This window comes from Apium graveolens, chromosome 8 (assembly GCF_009905375.1).
Source record: "Apium graveolens cultivar Ventura chromosome 8, ASM990537v1, whole genome shotgun sequence".
NCBI classification, from domain to species: domain Eukaryota; kingdom Viridiplantae; phylum Streptophyta; class Magnoliopsida; order Apiales; family Apiaceae; genus Apium; species Apium graveolens.
In genome coordinates, this window is record NC_133654.1 from 3,694,071 (window position 1) to 3,712,472 (window position 18,402).

Here is an 18,402-nt window from a genome sequence, read left to right on the forward strand (position 1 = left end):
ATTGCCCTGAGCAGCCAACAGTTGATAGGCTGTCACAGGATGAGTAAAAGTGTCAGCATCCAAGGAAATGTTATCAATTACAGCTTTGTAATGTTGCTGAAATTGTCTTTCCTTTTCAGCATCATCCACAATCATTGACTCATGAGCAATGGCTGGTTCCACCCTTGTATCAACTGTACCTGCTTTTCTCTCTTTTTCTCTATGTTCTTGCATCAGGGGCTCCCCCTGGCTCACACATCTCACTCCCTCACCTTCACCTTCTAAGGTGGTACTCCACTCACTGACTTTTGCCATGCTGGAAGAAATAGCATGCATTTTTGTGCTCTCAATCTCTCCTTTTGCCTGGGAGCAACCCAGCCTCTCACTCAAATTTTCACTCCCTGCCCTCAATCCTAAAAGTGATTGCACAGTATTCATGTCTTCTACACTTGGAATCATTTCAGTTATTTGTGTAGAGACTATCAACGGATGTGAAATATCCGTTGAAGTTGAAACTGTTGTTATCAACGGATAACTGCTGTTAAGCTTATCCGTTGAAGAGCAACCACTTGTCAACGGATGAGTGATATCCATTGAAGAAGGAAAAGAAGATGAAATTGAAAGTGATATAACTGTTGAATCTGTATAGATTGATTTGATATGTGTTGATACAGATCCTTCAATTATATCTGAAAGAATTTGCGGGTGATCCAACAAATCATCTAAAAGATGATGATCACCTGTATTTGAGTGGGGCTCCTCCCTGAGTTGTAAAGAGGGAGAATCAGGAATTGATGGGAATAGCATATCCACATCCAGAGATGGTGAAGAAGTATTTGGTGATTGATGTGTAGTTATTGTGAGAGAATGGGGCTGTGACTCCACATTTATTGGAGTCACATCAAACTGAGTTTGAGAAGGCACAGAGACAGATGGATGTATCTGTGCAGTGTGTGCACCCTGTGTAGAAGATTGGGTTCTAGCCTTCTTTCTTCTAATAAAGGCTTTTGTAGGTGAGTGTTTGGCTTTAGTGTCCCTCCCTCTTTTGTTCTGTGTTCCTGGATGGGAACTCTTTTCAATAGTAACATCCTTTTGGGAGGATGCTACTAGGGATGTGCTAGAGACCTTTTCAACCACCACAGCTTTTTGAGAAACTGGGGCTTGGCTAGCTTGGGAAGCACTCAACTCTCCTTCCTTATCCTGGGGGTTTCTTTGATGTTCACCCCTCCCCTCACCACTCACACCCTGATCACTTCCCTCAGGGTTAATGGTTGTTGTTACAACTGTTGTCTTTTGAGAAACAACAGAGGTGGTTTTCTTTGTCTTGGATTTTGAAAGTTTGGATTTGGTGACCTTGGTAGAAATCTGTTGGGGCATTGACACAGATTTCATGGCCACACTAGAAGATAAAGAAATAGAGGGGTTGGAAGAAGTAGGAGTTGTAGAAGCAATTACCTCACCTACCTGGGGTGCATTCATGATTGGTAAATATACCAATTGCACACTGCTGTTAAGATCCATTCTCTTCAAGTCTGCAAGAACTCTTTTCTCTTGTGCCCAGCACTTGAGTTTATTATTCTCATTGATTATGACTAAACCTTCAGCAACATGGTTAGCCAATAACATAAAGAATCTAGCATAATAGATGTTATTAGGTCTATTAGCTTTGTTACCTAATCTAGTACCTAATTCTAGCATCACATAGTTGCTAAAGTTAAAGTACCTATCAGAAACAAGCATATAGAACATGTTAACAAGAGATGAAGTTATGGCATCAAAATTACTAATTTTCCCAGAGAAAACCTTTATGAAGGCATCCCCAAGAAAACTCCATTCTTTCCTAAGGCCTTTTCGTCTAATACCCCCTAAATTAGCAGAGTTAAGAGAGTAACCTATGGAATCTAACATGCTGGATACATCACTATCAGTGTGTGGTGTCATGGCATTGTTCTCAGGTAATTTAAAACATGCTTGTAAGTCATCACAGTTAATACAGTGATTTTTACCTTTGAGAGTGAAGGAGATAGTCATATCCATGGAGTTGAACTCAGCAGTTGTCCAAATCTCTTCAACTACTTCACAGAAAATCGTTGGGGCTTCCAGCATTGCATAGCTAAGTTTACAGTTTTTGATGAAGTCCATCATTTTGTGATAATCTGAGTGGGCTTCATTCTTCTCTACCAGAGCTATGAAATTATTCTTCTCGTAGATGAACCCAGATTGAGACATAATCTTCACGACTGGTGCCATTGTTGTGAGTAGAAATTGCAGAGAATAACTTGAGGGTTTTGCAGAGAGAAAATGGTAAATGCTTGAAATTCTAAGAAAGCGTAAAGTAATAATGAACAATCAGAAGGGCTTATATGCTTTCAAAGAAAAAAAAATAAATAAAGGATTAATCAATAAATAGGTGTTAGTGAATTTCAGCCGTTTAAGAATAAACTGTAAGTATTCTAATAACTACCTTTAAAACCAATACATACAGATGTATGTATGGTATCAACGGTTAAGAAAATAGAATCAACGGCTGTGAAACACCTCAAACGTCTGATGTGACATTTCAACGGATAATGTAAATTGTCATCCGTTGAAAGGTACTTCAGCTTTATCCGTTGACGGATAAAAGTTCCAGAGATATACTTGTCTTTCAACGGATAATGAATATCCGTTGATAGAGCAATTTTGACTTTCAACGGATAGGGAACATCCGTTGATGGAATAAACTTTGTTAAAAGTCAAATTTGTTCTAGCAACTAATATATTTCAGGCTCCACATCAAATTGCAAAGAAGACATGAATTTTAAGAGTAATTAAGCATACCTAGCTCACTTACCAATCTTGTGAATGTTGATTCATCAAGTGGCTTGGTAAATATGTCAGCAATTTGTTGTTCACTTGGAACAAAATGTAGTTCTACTGTACCATTCATGACATGCTCCCTGATGAAGTGGTACTTAATATCAATGTGCTTGGTCCTTGAGTGCTGCACAGGATTCTCTGTTATGGCTATGGCACTTGTGTTGTCACAAAAGATAGGTATTCTATCAACATGAAGTCCATAATCAAGGAGTTGATTCCTCATCCATAACATTTGAGAACAGCAACTTCCAGCAGCAATGTATTCAGCCTCAGCTGTAGAAGTAGAGACTGAATTTTGCTTTTTGCTAAACCATGATACAAGCTTGTTTCCCAGGAATTGACAGGAGCCTGTTGTACTTTTCCTGTCTATTTTGCAACCTGCATAGTCTGCATCTGAATAACCAATTAGATCAAAGCCAGATTCTCTAGGATACCAAATTCCTAAATTTGGTGTACCCTTGAGATATCTGAAAATTCTCTTGATAGCAATTAAGTGAGACTCCCTAGGATCAGCTTGAAATCTCGCACACAGACATGTAGCAAACATTATATCTGGTCTGCTAGCAGTTAAATATAAAAGTGAACCAACCATGCCTCTATAACTTGTAATGTCCACAGACCTTTCAGTCTTATTTAATTCAAGTTTGGTGGCAGTGGCCATGGGAGTTTTTGCAGATGAACATTCCATTAAGTCAAACTTCTTTAAAAGATCATGAATATATTTAGTTTGACTAATGAAAATTCCATTACTAACTTGTTTAATTTGTAAACCAAGAAAATAGGTTAGTTCTCCCATTAGGCTCATTTCATAATTACTTTGCATTAGCTTAGCAAACTTCTTACAAAGATTATTATCTTTAGAACCAAATATTATGTCATCTACATAAATTTGAACAAGTATACTAGAGCCATTAACATTTCTAAAGAAGAGAGTTTTATCAACAGTACCTCTAGTGAAGTGATTCTCCAAAAGAAATTTTGATAATGTTTCATACCAGGCTCTAGGTGCTTGCTTCAGTCCATAGAGTGCTTTCAACAGATAATACACATAGTCTGGAAAATTTGGATCTTCAAATCCTGGAGGTTGACTTACATAGACTTCTTCCTCTAATTTCCCATTTAGAAATGCACTCTTGACATCCATTTGATAGACTTTGAAATTGGCATGGGCTGCATAGGCTAGAAAGATTCTGATAGCTTCAAGTCTTGCAACAGGAGCATATGTCTCATCAAAATCTATTCCCTCTTGCTGAGAATAGCCTTTAGCAACCAATCTGGCTTTATTCCTTATGATAATGCCATTTTCATCCATCTTATTTCTGAATACCCATTTTGTATCAATAGGACTCTTGTTCTTTGGTTTGGGTACCAGCTTCCAAACTTGGTTTCTCTCAAATTGGTTTAGCTCTTCCTGCATAGCTAATATCCAATCTGGATCCAATAAGGCTTCTTCCACTTTCTTAGGTTCCTCCTGAGATAGAAAACTACTATACAGACATTCATCTTGAGTAGCTCTTCTTGTTTGCACTTTAGATGATGCATCACCAATGATCAGTTCAAAGGGATGATTCTTGGTCCATTTCCTTTGAGGTGGAAGATGAGCTCTAGATGAGGTGATCTCAGTATTGTCATGATGTGAGATAGAGTTTTGATTAGTTGAAACTCCCCCTGAGTTGTTGGTCCTTTGCAGGGAACTTGGAGTTCCATCAATTAATGATGTAAATTGATTATCAGTTGATGAGCTATGATCAACGGATGCTTCATTAAGTACTTCAACGGATGATGCACAATGTCTTTCAACGGATGCTGAATTTTGTGCATTATCCAGGAGCAAATTTTGTATTCCTTTTGAAGTGTCGTCTCCATCAATCTCTTCTTCACTATCATCACAATATATTTCAATATTGTCAAATTTGAGTCTCTCATAATGTTCCTCATCTGTTAGTCCATCAATCTTTTTATCATCAAACACAACATGCACAGATTCCATAACAATGTTGGTTCTTAGATTGTAGACCCTATAAGATTTTCCAGCTGAATAACCAACAAATATTCCTTCATCAGCCTTTGCATCAAACTTCCCTTTATGGTCAGATTGATTCCTTAGTATAAAACATTTACATCCAAAGACATGAAGAAAGTTTAGAGTTGGTTTTCTTTTCTTGAACAACTGATAAGGAGTCATGCCTTTAGCTTGATTGATCAGAGAAATATTTTGAGTGAAACAGGCACAATTAACAGCTTCAGCCCAAAAATATGTTGGTAACTTTGATTCTTCAAGCATTGTTCTGGCAGCCTCAATTAAAGATCTGTTCTTTCTTTCAACTACCCCATTTTGCTGAGGTGTTCTTGGAGCTGAGAACTCATGCATGATTCCATTTTCTTCACAGAACAGCCTTAATGTCAAATTCTTGAACTCAGTTCCATTGTCACTCCTGATGTTTCTTACTTTCAAGTCAGGATGATTATTGACTTGCCTGATGTGATTGATAATGATTTCACTTGCCTCATCCTTTGATCCAAGAAAATAGACCCATGAGAACTTTGAGAAATCATCTACAATCACTAGGCAATATCTTTTTCTTGCTATTGACAATACATTGACTGGTCCAAACAAATCCATATGTAGCAGCTGTAATGGTTCATCAATTGTTGTTTCAAGCTTCTTCTGAAATGATGCTTTCCTTTGTTTGCCTTTCTGACAAGCATCACACAGACCATCCCTTGAGAATTCAACAAGAGGAATTCCTCTTACTAAGTCCTTTTTGACTAGTTCATTCATTGTCTTGAAATTCAAATGGGATAGCTTCTTGTGCCATAGCCAACTCTCAACTGAACTTGCTTTGCTGAAAAGACAAGTAATAGATTCTGCATCTGTAGAGTTGAAGTCAGCTAAGTACACATTTCCTTTTCTAACTCCAGTTAGAACCACTTTGTTGTCTTTCTTACTAGTGACAACACAGGCTTCAGAATTGAAGGAAACTGTATTCCCTCTATCACATAGTTGACTGATACTCAGTAAGTTGTGCTTGAGACCATCAACTAATGCAACTTCTTCAATGATGACATTCCTTGTTGAAATCAAGCCATATCCCATAGTAAACCCTTTGCTGTCATCTCCAAAGGTTATGCTGGGGCCAGCTCTCTCTTTAAACTCTGTGAGCAGGGAGAAATCTCCAGTCATGTGTCTTGAACAGCCACTGTCCAAGTACCATAGATTTCTTCTATTTTCCTGCACACCACAAAATCAATCAATTTGATTTTGGTACCCAAGTTTCCTTGGGTCCATTCTTGTTAGCCTTTCTCCTAGACTTCATTCCTCCTGCATCTTTAGACTTAGGTGAGTTTGAGTCAACCTTGGTCTTAGATGTGGTTGGTTGAGGTGTAGGGTTAGTCACAACATTATCCAGCACATTTATAGTATTATTAGGCATGGATTGTGCATACATGTTATTCCACATTGGCATATTGTATGGCAATTGAGGCATACTGAATGCAGCAAGATAAGAATTGTTAAAATATGGCATGTTTGCAAAATGTGCATAAGGATTTTGTTGAGACATAACAGGCAGAGCATGTAGAGGTGATACAGACATGTTAGGCATGGAAGAGGGTACAGTTATGGGAGATTTCTTAATAGATTTACAGTTAGCAGATAGATGATTAACACTATTACAATGCACACAGCTTTTTCTAGGAGCATACTTGTCAGGTGTGTAATTGTTATGTTTGTTAACTCCTACCTTCCCATTTCTGTTGGATTTCCTTTTGGATTCCTTTTTATCCTCAACCATCTTGAGCCTATTGTTTAACTGTTCTAAGGTCATGTGCCCTACATTCACCTTTCTGACATCTTTGGATGTGCTTGCTCCTTCTTTGACAAAGTTCTTTGAAGTTGAACCAAACTTTTTGTTGAGTTTCTTTAGATTTTCTCTTTTAGAAACATCTGCCTGTTTTAATTGAGGAACCTTCAACGGATGTTCCTTTTCTTCCTTCAACGGATAACTTTCATCATCCGTTGATTCCACATCCGTTGACAGTCCATCAATTAATTCCAGTTTCTTTTTATTTTTATCCCAGGCAGTTTCACAGAATGATTCAATTCCTTGGACTTTGGCAATTTGAGCACTTACATCCCTAGATGTTTTCCAGGCTTTAATCACCTCTTGCTCTTTCTCTAATTGATTGGAAAGTATTTCTACTTTCTTAATAGATTCAGCTAGTTCATTTTCAACAGATACACAATGCAGCTTAGTCTTTTCTAGGTCAATTAACTTATCTTCTAACACAGCATTTCTATTACTTAAAAACAGATTGTTCTCTTTAATCCTACTATTTTCTTTAGCAAGAGATTTAAGAGATACACGCAAATGATACAGTTCAGTAGACATGTCATTAAAAGCATCATTGCACTCTTCTTTAGTAAGCTGTGTTATATCAGTAGTAATTACCTGGTTGCTTGATGAACTAACTTCATTCTCCTCAGAATCAGCCATGAGAGCCAAGTTAACATATTCCATGTCTTCATCCTCTTCTTCTCCATCAGCTGCCCAGTCTCTTTCTTGAGTAATGAAAGCCCTTTCCTTCTGTTTGAGCAGATCAAAATATTTCTTTTTGTAATCTACTTGATCAAACTTCTTCTTTTCAGAGGTTGGCTTTCTGCACTCACTTGCAAAGTGTCCACTCATACCACAATTAAAACACTTGAACTTGGATTTGTCCACCATGTTCTTATGGGGTTTAGTGGCTCTAGTGTTTTTCCTGAACTTCATCTTTGCAAATCTCCTGGACAGAAATGCAAGATGCTCATCAATACCATCAGAGTCATCTTGACTGGAGTTGTCTTCATTTTCAGCAACTTGCCCTTTACCCTTGTCTGATTCTGGATTTCTTACACCATCTTTGGAGCTTGATGTAGATCTCACAGTTTCTTTTCTGCATTCTTTCTCATTTTCAGCTACCAATGCAACTGAACCTCCTTTCTTTCTCCCCCTCTCCAATACCTCATCCTGTTCCAACTCTAGTTCATAAGTCTTCAAGATTCCATATAATCTTTCAAGAGTAAAGTCCTTATAATCTTGAGAGTTTCTTAAGGAAACAGTCATGGGTTTCCATTCCTTTGGTAAGGATCTCAAAAATTTAAGATTTGAATCCTTCACCTGGTACACTCTACCATACAGCTTCAGTCCATTCAACAGTTTTTGGAATCTATTGAATGTGTCATTTAAAGATTCATTTTCTTCAAAATGAAAGTGCTCATACTGTTGAATGAGAAGCTGCATTTTGTTCTCTCTTACTTGTTCTGTACCTTCACACAGCAGCTGAACTGTGTCCCAAACCTCTTTGGCAGTTGAACAATTTATCACATTATCAAACATATCCTTGTCAAGACCATTAAACAAAATGTTCATAGCCTTCTTATCCTTGTGGACTTCTTCTGTGTCTTCCATTGTCCATTCTGCTCTAGGTTTTGGAATGGATTGACCAACAGCAATTGTGGCCGTAGCAACTGTGGCTACTTTGTGGGGAATGTGAGGACCATTCACAATGCAGTTGACATAACCTTCATCTTGGGAGAGTAGATGAAGGTGCATTTTCACCTTCCAGTGGTGATAACTGTCTTTGTCAAGAACTGGGATCTTTACTCCAATATCCTTCTTACTCATCTTTGTTAGATTCCAAGATCTTTAAACTCTTTGTGTGTCAAGAGCCTGCTCTGATACCAATTGTTATTCCTAGAAGACTAACAATGAGATTTACAGAAGGGGGGTTGAATGTAAATCTCAAAACTTTTTCAAGTTTTGAGCAGTTTATAAAGTTGTGTGTTCAAGAAGAACAAGTGTGTGAATTGCTTTAAGCTAATACAGACAGATATATATTCAAGCACAAATGTAAAGAACACAACAGACCTTAAAAACTTTTCTGGTGGATTTGTTGTTCCACCAGAGATGGTGTATTAGAAAATCTGTGTTCAACAATGTTGATCACAGCTGCATCCTAGTATAAACTAGATGAATTTTCTCTCAAGATATTTCTTAACAGCTCTGGAAAAATCTCTCTAATTACTAGCTTCTTCTTGGTTCATATATATTACCAAGTGTACAAGTGAAAAACAATATAAAATTACAATAGTAAAATAAGTTCTTCACTTGCTTCTTTTCCTGTTCACTCAAGTACTTTGTTGACTATTGCAACTTTGTACAAAAGAAAAACGGCTGCTTTTTCTGTTGATCCTGAAATTCGGCTACCACATCTCAGTTTTCTCTGTCAACCCACGTGCCTCTGCTTGTAGGTACAACTACCACTTATCAACGGCTGATTAGCAGAACATCCGTTGAAGCTTTCATCCGTTGATGACTTCATCCGTTGAAGGATGTTATCCGTTGAAGCTTTCATCCGTTGATGCTCTCATCCGTTGAAGGATGTTATCCGTTGAAGCTTTAGAGACATCCGTTGAAGCTTAGCTTCTCATCCGTTGAAGGTCTTTTAAGTCATCCGTTGATACCACTTCATTTATACAAAATTACAAGGCATGAAATATTTACAATTGGCCTTCCTATCTGCATATCATCTAGTAGTCAACATGACTCATAGTTTCTCTCAACTTCTAAGAATTACAATTTTAAATACAGAGACTGAAATATGCTACAATACTAGACTTATTTCTAAGTAAAGCTACACCATCAACGGATAGCCAAAGTGGTCTTATCCGTTGAGGCTACAGACACTAAATTTCTACTTAAGTGTTTTGTTAAACATATCATCAAACTAATGCACATATATTCCTAACAATAATTGTCATTTATTTCTTGATTTTATGATGCATTTATCCTCGTTTTTTTTTTTTGCAATTTTAGAAATATTATAGGCATCTTAAGGGGCAAAGCCGTTCAAAGGCCCGAAAAATTGTGGAAGATCACATTAAAGTGACGATAAAAAGGACTTTGAACGAGCTTAAGAAGAGGGTGGAGCGAAAAGCAAGGGAGAAGGGCATGAGCAAGTTGTCTTTGAAGCCGCCTTATTGGTCCGTTCCTTTTTGGAAGGACCTTTTGGAGTATTGGGAGAAGAACGAAGGACACTTGCACCGGTCATCGGTTGGATCCACCAACCGACAACAAGTTGAAAGATTGCATAGTGCCGGTGCAAGGTCATTCAATAAAGTTCGGGAGGTAATATTATTATATTCCATCACACACACATACATACACATTCACCATATTTAATATAATCAACTAATTATTAGGACGTGCTAATATAAGTTGTTTAATATTTTGAAAGGTAATGACGAACAAAAACAAGAAAAAGACGACGAGACTCGAGGTGTGGGATAAATGTCATAGAAAAGTTGGATCCGATCCGGAAAATCCCTTCTACACTACACCGGCCGCCATGCGTATTGCGATAATTTTTATGTGCTTTTATGACCATTTTATGTGATTTTAAATGCATCTTTAATAAGTGAATTTATATGTATTTTTATGTGATTTTAAATGCATATTTAATAAGTGAATTTATATATATATATATTCATGTGATTTTATATGCATTTTTATGTGATATTAAATGCATGTTTAATATGTGATTTTATATGTATTTAATGTGATTTTAAATGCATTTTTATGTGATTTTATATGCATTTTTATGTGATTTTAAATGCATCTTTAATATGTGATTTTATATGTATTTTAATGTGATTTTAAATACATTTTTATGTTATTTTATATGCATTTTTATGTGATTTTAAATGCATCGTTAATATGTGATTTTATATGTATTTATGTGATTTTAAATGCATTTTTATATATGATTTTATATGCATTTTTATGTGATTTTAAATGCGATGTGATTTTATATGTATTTATGTGATTTTAAATGCATTTTTATATGTGATTTTATATGTATTTTTATTTGATTTTAAATGCATCGTTAATTGTTTTAAATGAATTTGTAGGAACGATATGCCGCCATTCTCGAGCACATGCCCGTGGAGGTTACACAAACGGGTGATCGGGATGAGTCGTGGGATTGGTGGATGGAAGCCTTAGAGGTCCCCCAAGGTACAAAGCCGAAAAAGAATTATGTGGCGGGGTTCCCCAATGCTCGGGCCACCGATCTCTTGCCTACACTTGCTACCCGGTACCAAGCTTCCACACGGAATGAAGCCGGCTCATCCTCATCCGCTCCGAGACAACGTGAAGCCATCCCCGACAATGTATATCTTGCCATCGTGAGGAATGTGCTTACGGAGATCCGTGCTAATCCAAATCGGTTTGCTCGCCAACTTTTCGATGCGGAGATAGCTGCATTCACACGTACCGCTCTCGAGACCTCGGATCCATCCTCCGATCCTAGCCAAAGGTTGCAATGGAATAACCTTATCGGTGGCGAGATCGTGCATATCGTGGGCTCCTTGATTGAAGATATCGACCAAAAGACGGAAGCTGGTGTTGCGGAGGTATAATTTTTGACCTTCTTGTTTATTTATTTGTTTTCATTCACATGTAAATTTTGTTTCTTCTTTTTAACTAGTTTCATTAAACTTGTGTATCTAGGAAAACAATCGGCATGCTATGGAAGTCGATAAGGATTACACATCCGAGGATGAGACCTCCGATGATGAGGACTTTGATGATGGCGGTGGTGATGGCGATGATGGCGGTGGATCATCCGATGTTGATTTGTCGGATTAGTTTACATTGATCGGTTTTAAGACAATTGTAATTTGCTACTTTGATGGTTATGGGATGTAAATTTAATATGTTGTTATGGTTTGATACTCTGTCGGTTATTTAAGATTGCTTATTATGTAATGATATGGTTTGATCCTCCGGTTATCGGAGTTTGTAAATGATTTCATTGGATTTAATTACTATTGTTTAATCATTAAATTTACTAGTTTGGTGGAATGATTTTGAGTAGTATAGGTTATTGATTGGATTGGAGATTTGGTTGTGAATATTATTTGGTTGTTTGGTTGTTTGATTTGGTTTTGTATAGGGACTGCAGAAAAACCTGCAATTTTTTAAAATCAAACCTTAAAACCGACCGACAATAGGCATAACGATCACTTTTGACAATTACAAAACCCAGAAAACCGACCGTCAAGAGATATAACCGACCACTTTCTTCATAAAACCGACCGTCTCCTTTAGAGGGTGGTCAGTTTTAGGACGGTCAGTTATGACATTTAAGTTAGCTTCTGAAATAAAACCGACCGATGTGCACACTTTGACCACGGTCGGTTATGAGTTCCAGTCAACTTTTTAAAAACAGACATAACCGACCACCAACGGTCGGTTATGACTAAGTGACGTGTACACGGTGACCCCGCATTTCAGTAAAATGCCCAGGCACTTAACCGACCACAGTGTTGGTCGGTTATGAGGGTTAAACCCGACCAAAAGTCATAACCGACCAGGCTAAAACCGATCACAGGGCGTGGTCGGTTATGACCCTTTTAACCGACCGTTTTGCCTCTTAACCGACCGTTTTTGATGGTCGGTTTTGTCCTATTTTCTTGTAATGGCTCCAAAATCCTTTTTGACATAATTTTTAAATAATGATGTGTCAATCAGTTATATGTCATTCACTTATAAATAAATTAGACCCCTATATGTTAATATACACTTATAATATCAGGTGCAATTCGGAAATAAATTGTGGATCCAACACACCAATAGAGACTTTCGAATCAATCTTAGGCATCTCTTGTTCCTCCATGCCACAGTCACCGTACTAAAAAATGATCAAACAAATTTGATCACATGAAGGCCCCCAAATTTTATTTGGGTGAATGACAAGTTTAGTCTATTTAAATTTTATATAGAATTAACAATAATGACCAATTTCTGAAAAATTGGCCAACTTTAGCCGATGAGCTATCAAACTATATTCACTTTATATGAGATATCAACTGTCAGTGGATTAGTCGAGTATCTTCTACAAATTGGGATACCTTACTGACAGTGGAATATTTTTTTTTTGACGAAAATCTTAGAGTTTTATTAACTTAATAAATCCGCTTCAATACAATCTTTGACAGACCTAGGAATAGAATATCTATCAAAGCTACGACCTGAGAGAAAACATGATTTCCTAGCCAGTTGATGAGCCACCATGTTTGCATATCGCTTTACAAATAACAATTCCACATTGTTTAGACAACGCATGAGATTTTGGCACTCCGAAATAATCACACCAAACCTGGACCGCATTGGGGTTTCACTTCTAATAGCCTGGATCACAACCAGGCAATCTGACTCCAAAATAATAGTCGGCCATTTCATTTTATCAATCCAGCTTAATGCTTCTTTCACCGCCATAGCTTCTGCCACCACAGGTTCATTCCACTCCTTGTGAGTTATTGCTTGTGCTTGAATGAGGGAACCTTCAGAATCTCGAGCAACTAGACTGAAATCAACTTACTCTCTGTCTTCGAAGATAGCTGCATCAACAGAAACCTTAACTGTGTTTGGTTGGGGCTTTACCCAGAACATACTCCCATCTCCCTTTGCATGTGGTTGTAGAAGAGTGTGTGATGATATACTCTGGGCTAATATCCATTGTGTAAGGTTTTTCTTTGCTGATGCAACAACTTTATTAACAGTTGAGAATTTTTTATTCCAAACCAAGTCGTTTCTTGCTCTCCAAACCACCCAGCATAACATGACAGACTCGGCTCGCTGCTTATCTGTTCCTGAGCTCAGAATTGCACTCATCCACGACCTGAACTCCATATTCTGAACCCAAAGATTATCTGACCGTAAAACCATCCAGCATTGAGAAGCAAACGTACATGTAACCAGGTTATGCGGAATCGTTTCAGGTTCTTCATTACAAACCGGGCACCACACTTGAACTGGGACATGCTTTGTTTGTAACTGGGTCATTATAGGCAGACAATTAGCAAGTGCACGCCAGACTAAGTTTAATGCCTTAGCAGGAGCTTTCAAGCGCAATAGATCTTTCCAAACACTAGAATTATCTTTTATCCGCCATACTCCCTTTTGCCTCTGCAGCATGTTATATGCACTCTTGACCGAATATATACCCGAATTCTCTATGTTTCATAATAACACATCCTCATTGTTCGATTTTAAACGCAACGGGGGCATGGCAAAATACTTTTACACATACAAAATCCAAATAAAAGCATACAGATCATGAATAAAAATTCGAGGGATCGAATCTAACCTTTTAAAATAATTCGGAGACAACGATCAGAGATCCTTAGCAGTTGCTCCTCAAGTGTGATGCACTCCACCGGTATCCACCAAGAAAACGATGTTAAGGAGGAGGAAGGAGGTGGAGAGAATTGGGTTTTTCAAACTTTTTGGGTTTTCGGGTTTGATGTCGGTTGGAATAAAATAGGGTCTATAATAGTGTATTTATAGGCAAAATTTTCAGCTGAAATTTTCCCATAAATATTATTATTATTATCCCATTTATTATTCTCATTAATAATTAAAACACCTTTTAATCATTAATCCTTTTTCTAAACACTTTAGAAATAATTCTCTCTCTTGATTTAATTTCCAAAAATTAAATCCTTAATTAATAATATTAAGAACTTTTCTTAATTAATTTATAATCAATTAAATCTCATTTAATCAATTATTAAATTTTCCAATTAACTATTTATTTCATAAATAAATAATTATTAGCCATTATTAATTAATTCCTCCACCATTAAATCATTCTCCTTTTATGGTGTGACCCTGTAGGTTCAATATTAAGCCGGTAGTAGAAATAAATAATAATAAAACTATTTTATCATTATTTATATAAATTCTCTAATTTATTAAATATGATTAATTAATTAATCACATTTATTCTACATCGTGAGTGATACTTCTCAATATATCGCGACTATCCGGATAATATGAATTCACTGCTTAGAATACCAAGAACCTGTCAGTGAATAGTTACCGTACAATAAACTCCTTCTACCCTAACAATGTTCCGATTAAATACAAGGCATGGATCTCGTGTCAAGTCTATCTAATTCAATCACTTTCCTTACCATTTACTATGCATAGTTCTATGCAAATTAGAAACTCGTTTCTAATTTCATTTACTCTGGCCAGAGATTCCTGAACTAGCATAAGTGGATCAGCCTTGAACATTCGCTTCCTTCACTGGAAGGGGTAGATCCTTTATTGATCATACACTGTCTTCGTGTACAAATTCCTATACCCAGAAGAGCCCTAATAATTGTCCCTGGAGACTAAGAACTAAACCAAAGCATAGTTCAGTGTACACAAGATGACTATGATGACCTCAAGTCTAAGGATACTTGTACAACTATCACTAAGCGAACAACTGCTGACACGTGAGTGAACTCCATCAGTTGTTCAGCTGGGCGAGTCATGTTCAGTGAACTTATTCCATAATAAGCACCTACATACTAGCTATAGTGTCACCACACAAATGTCTATGAGAACAGACATCCTTCATAATGAAGCAAGCATAGTATGTACCGATCTTTGCGGATTATTAATTACCAGTTAGTAATCCTATGACCAGGAACTATTTAAGTTTAGAGTTATCATCTTTTTAGGTCTCACTATTATGATCTCATCATAATCCATAAAAAGCTTTACTCTTAAACTATGGTATATCTTATTTAAACACTTAAATAGATAGAGCCCGTAATAAAACAAAACAAGTCTTTATTAATATCAATGAAATCAAAACAGATTACATAAAGAGTTATTCCTAAATCCTAATACATGATTGGACTTAGGACATATTCCATTTCAATCTCCCACTTGTACTAAAGCCAATCACTCTGGTATCTAATACCCATCTTGTCATTATGACGATCAAAGTGACTTTCATAAAGTAGCTTTGTGAGTGGGTCTGCTATGTTGTTATGTGTGTCAACTCTATTTCAATATAATATAAGAAATGTTACCGCGCTCCCACTAACCCTTTTGTAGACACATGGTTCATCTACGTTTTTGATAAAATTAAAATCTTTGATTGTCTCATCAAAACGAATATTCCATCTTTTCGAGAAGCTTGCTTTAAATCACATATGGTTCGCAGTAGCTTACACACTAGGCTTTCATTTCCCTTGGAAAGAAAACCATCTGGCTATATGCCAGATCTCATAGTCGTAGTAAGCAGCAATCGCAAGCAAAATCCGAACTGATTTTAACAGGGCTATAGGTAAAAAGTTTCATCAAAGTCAATCCATTGCCTTTGTTTGAATTCTTTTGCCACAAGCCTGGCCTTATAGGTCTCCACCTGGCCATCTGCTATAATCTATCTTTTGTATACCGTATACATAGATTCCATTCTGGATTTCATGGCACTATGCCATTTCTCTGAGTCAACACTACTCATAGCCTCATTATAGGTTACAGGGTCGTCATCATCAATGATCGACAACTCATTGTCATTCTCAATGACAAGGCCATTATACCTCTCAGGTTGGCGAGACACTCTCCTGATCTATGAATGGGCTGTTCCACAAAAGGTTTTTTCAGTCAGAACAGGTGTTTCCACTTGATCCGTAGTAGTTTGTGCTTCTTGAACTTCATCAAGTTCAATTTTGCTCCCACTGTTTCCTTCAAGGATAAACTCCTTTTCCAAGAAGGTAGCATGTCGGGAGACAAACACCCGATGATCGGTGGTAAAAGTAATACCCTAAGTCCTCTTTAGGATATCCCACGAAACTACATTTACGGATCAATATTCCAGCTTATCTGGGTCAACTTTCTTGACATAGCTGGACATCCCCAAATCTTAACGTGTTTAAGACTCCGGTTTCCTTCTTTCCATATATCATACGGAGTTTGAGGAACAGATTTGGAAGGCACTTATTCAGTAAATATGCTGAGGTTCCAATGCATAACCCCATAGGAATACTGGAAGATTTGCATAGCTCATCATGGACCGAACTATGTCTAACAAAGTTCAATTTCTCCTTTCAGATACCAATCTGGAGGTGTCCACTGGGAGACTATACCATTTACTTTGAGATAATCTAGAAACACTCCATTAAAGTATTCACCACCTCGATCTGATGAGAGTTATAATACTATGTTTGGTTGTTTCTCCACTTCATACTTATACTCTTTGAACTTTTTAAAAGCCTCAGACTTGTGTTTCATCAAACACATATCCGAATCTAGATCTATCATCTATGAAAGTAATGAAATATGAAAATCCACCATGGCTTGCGTAGAAATTGGTCCACATACATCTGTGTGTACCATTCCTAGCAAATTGTAGCCCTCTCTCCATGTCTACTAATGGAGACTGCAGTCGCCACTATAAGTGAGATTTTCATCATCCCATTTCTTTTATTAGTTTGTTCAATCTGAAGTAAATTATGTCACATAAACAGACCATTATTTAAAGTACCAAGTCATAAAGAATATTATCTCTAAGAATAGAAATTCTTATTCTCAATAATAAATGAAAATCCAGCCAAGTCTAACATGGGAATAAATTCCTCACAATCGAGGGAACAAAATAACATTATTTCAAACAATAGCTTGCACGTAGGCCTATGTAAATGAAAGATTCTACATCTTCAGCAGCAACTATTGCTCCATTTCCATCAGTAGAATCACCATCTCTTCCTCAAGAGTCCTACTTCTCCTTGGTCCCTGCAACAAATTGCAGATATGAGAACCACAGGCGCTATCTAATACCCAAGTAGAAATTTGATTTAATGACATATTCACTTCTATCATGAACATACCTGAATCAGAAGCGGTAGTCTCACTACCCTTCTTCTTCTTCAATTAGCAAGGTAAACCTTGCAGTTCTCTTCCAGTGCCCCACCTAGTTATAGCGGAAAGCAAACAACTTTGCTCTTGGGGCTTCAGCTTTTGGTGGAACCGGTGTTTCTCACTACTTTTCTTCTTCTTGGAAGAGTTCCTCTTCCTTTTCTTAGGATTGGAACCTTCACCAATTCGAGAAAAACAGAAACTCTTCTTAGGGGAAAATTCGATCCGCAGTCTTCAACATGTTGTGGAGTTCAGGCAGGCTGACATCCCAACTTATTCATGTGAAAGTTCACAACAAACTGTGAGAACGAAACTCGGAAGCGATTGCAAGACCAAGTCTTGGCAGCGCTCCCATCCATGGCAAAACCAAGTTGTCCAAGCGTTCAATCAAATTGATCATCTTAAGACATGGTCATTCACAGATGATCCCTCAAACATCCTACAACCGAACTCACCCTTCGATATCTCATATTGAGTGTCCTCCCCGCCACATCATACAACTTTGTAGATGCATTAGGATAATATGAACATCCATATGCTCTGTTGCTTCTGTAGCTCAGTGTTCATGGAAGCTAGATGATGCATTGAGCAACATTTGTATCATCTATCTACTTACGATACACAACAGTTCATCATTATGTGCATCAACTAGCAGGTCAGTAGGCTTAGTGAGTCAACGTATTCCAGCTTCTCAATCCTAGAACAATTCTCAAGTTTCGAAGCCAGTCAGCATACTTAGGACCAGTCAATTGTGAGCATCCAGTATGCTCCTAAGTGATAGTGCAGAAGACATAACGTACAAAGTAAATCTGTAAATGAT

General features: G+C 37.3%; 1 protein-coding gene across 1 annotated transcript; it reads right to left on the reverse strand.

Annotated features, from left to right (window-relative positions):
* Window positions 1-13,259: 13,259 nt before the first annotated feature.
* On the reverse strand, window positions 13,260-13,859 carry LOC141677733 (uncharacterized). Its single transcript, XM_074483782.1, has one exon. The coding sequence runs from the start codon at window positions 13,857-13,859 to the stop codon at window positions 13,260-13,262; it is 600 nt and encodes a 199-aa protein (XP_074339883.1).
* Between the last annotated feature and the right edge of the window lie 4,543 nt (window positions 13,860-18,402).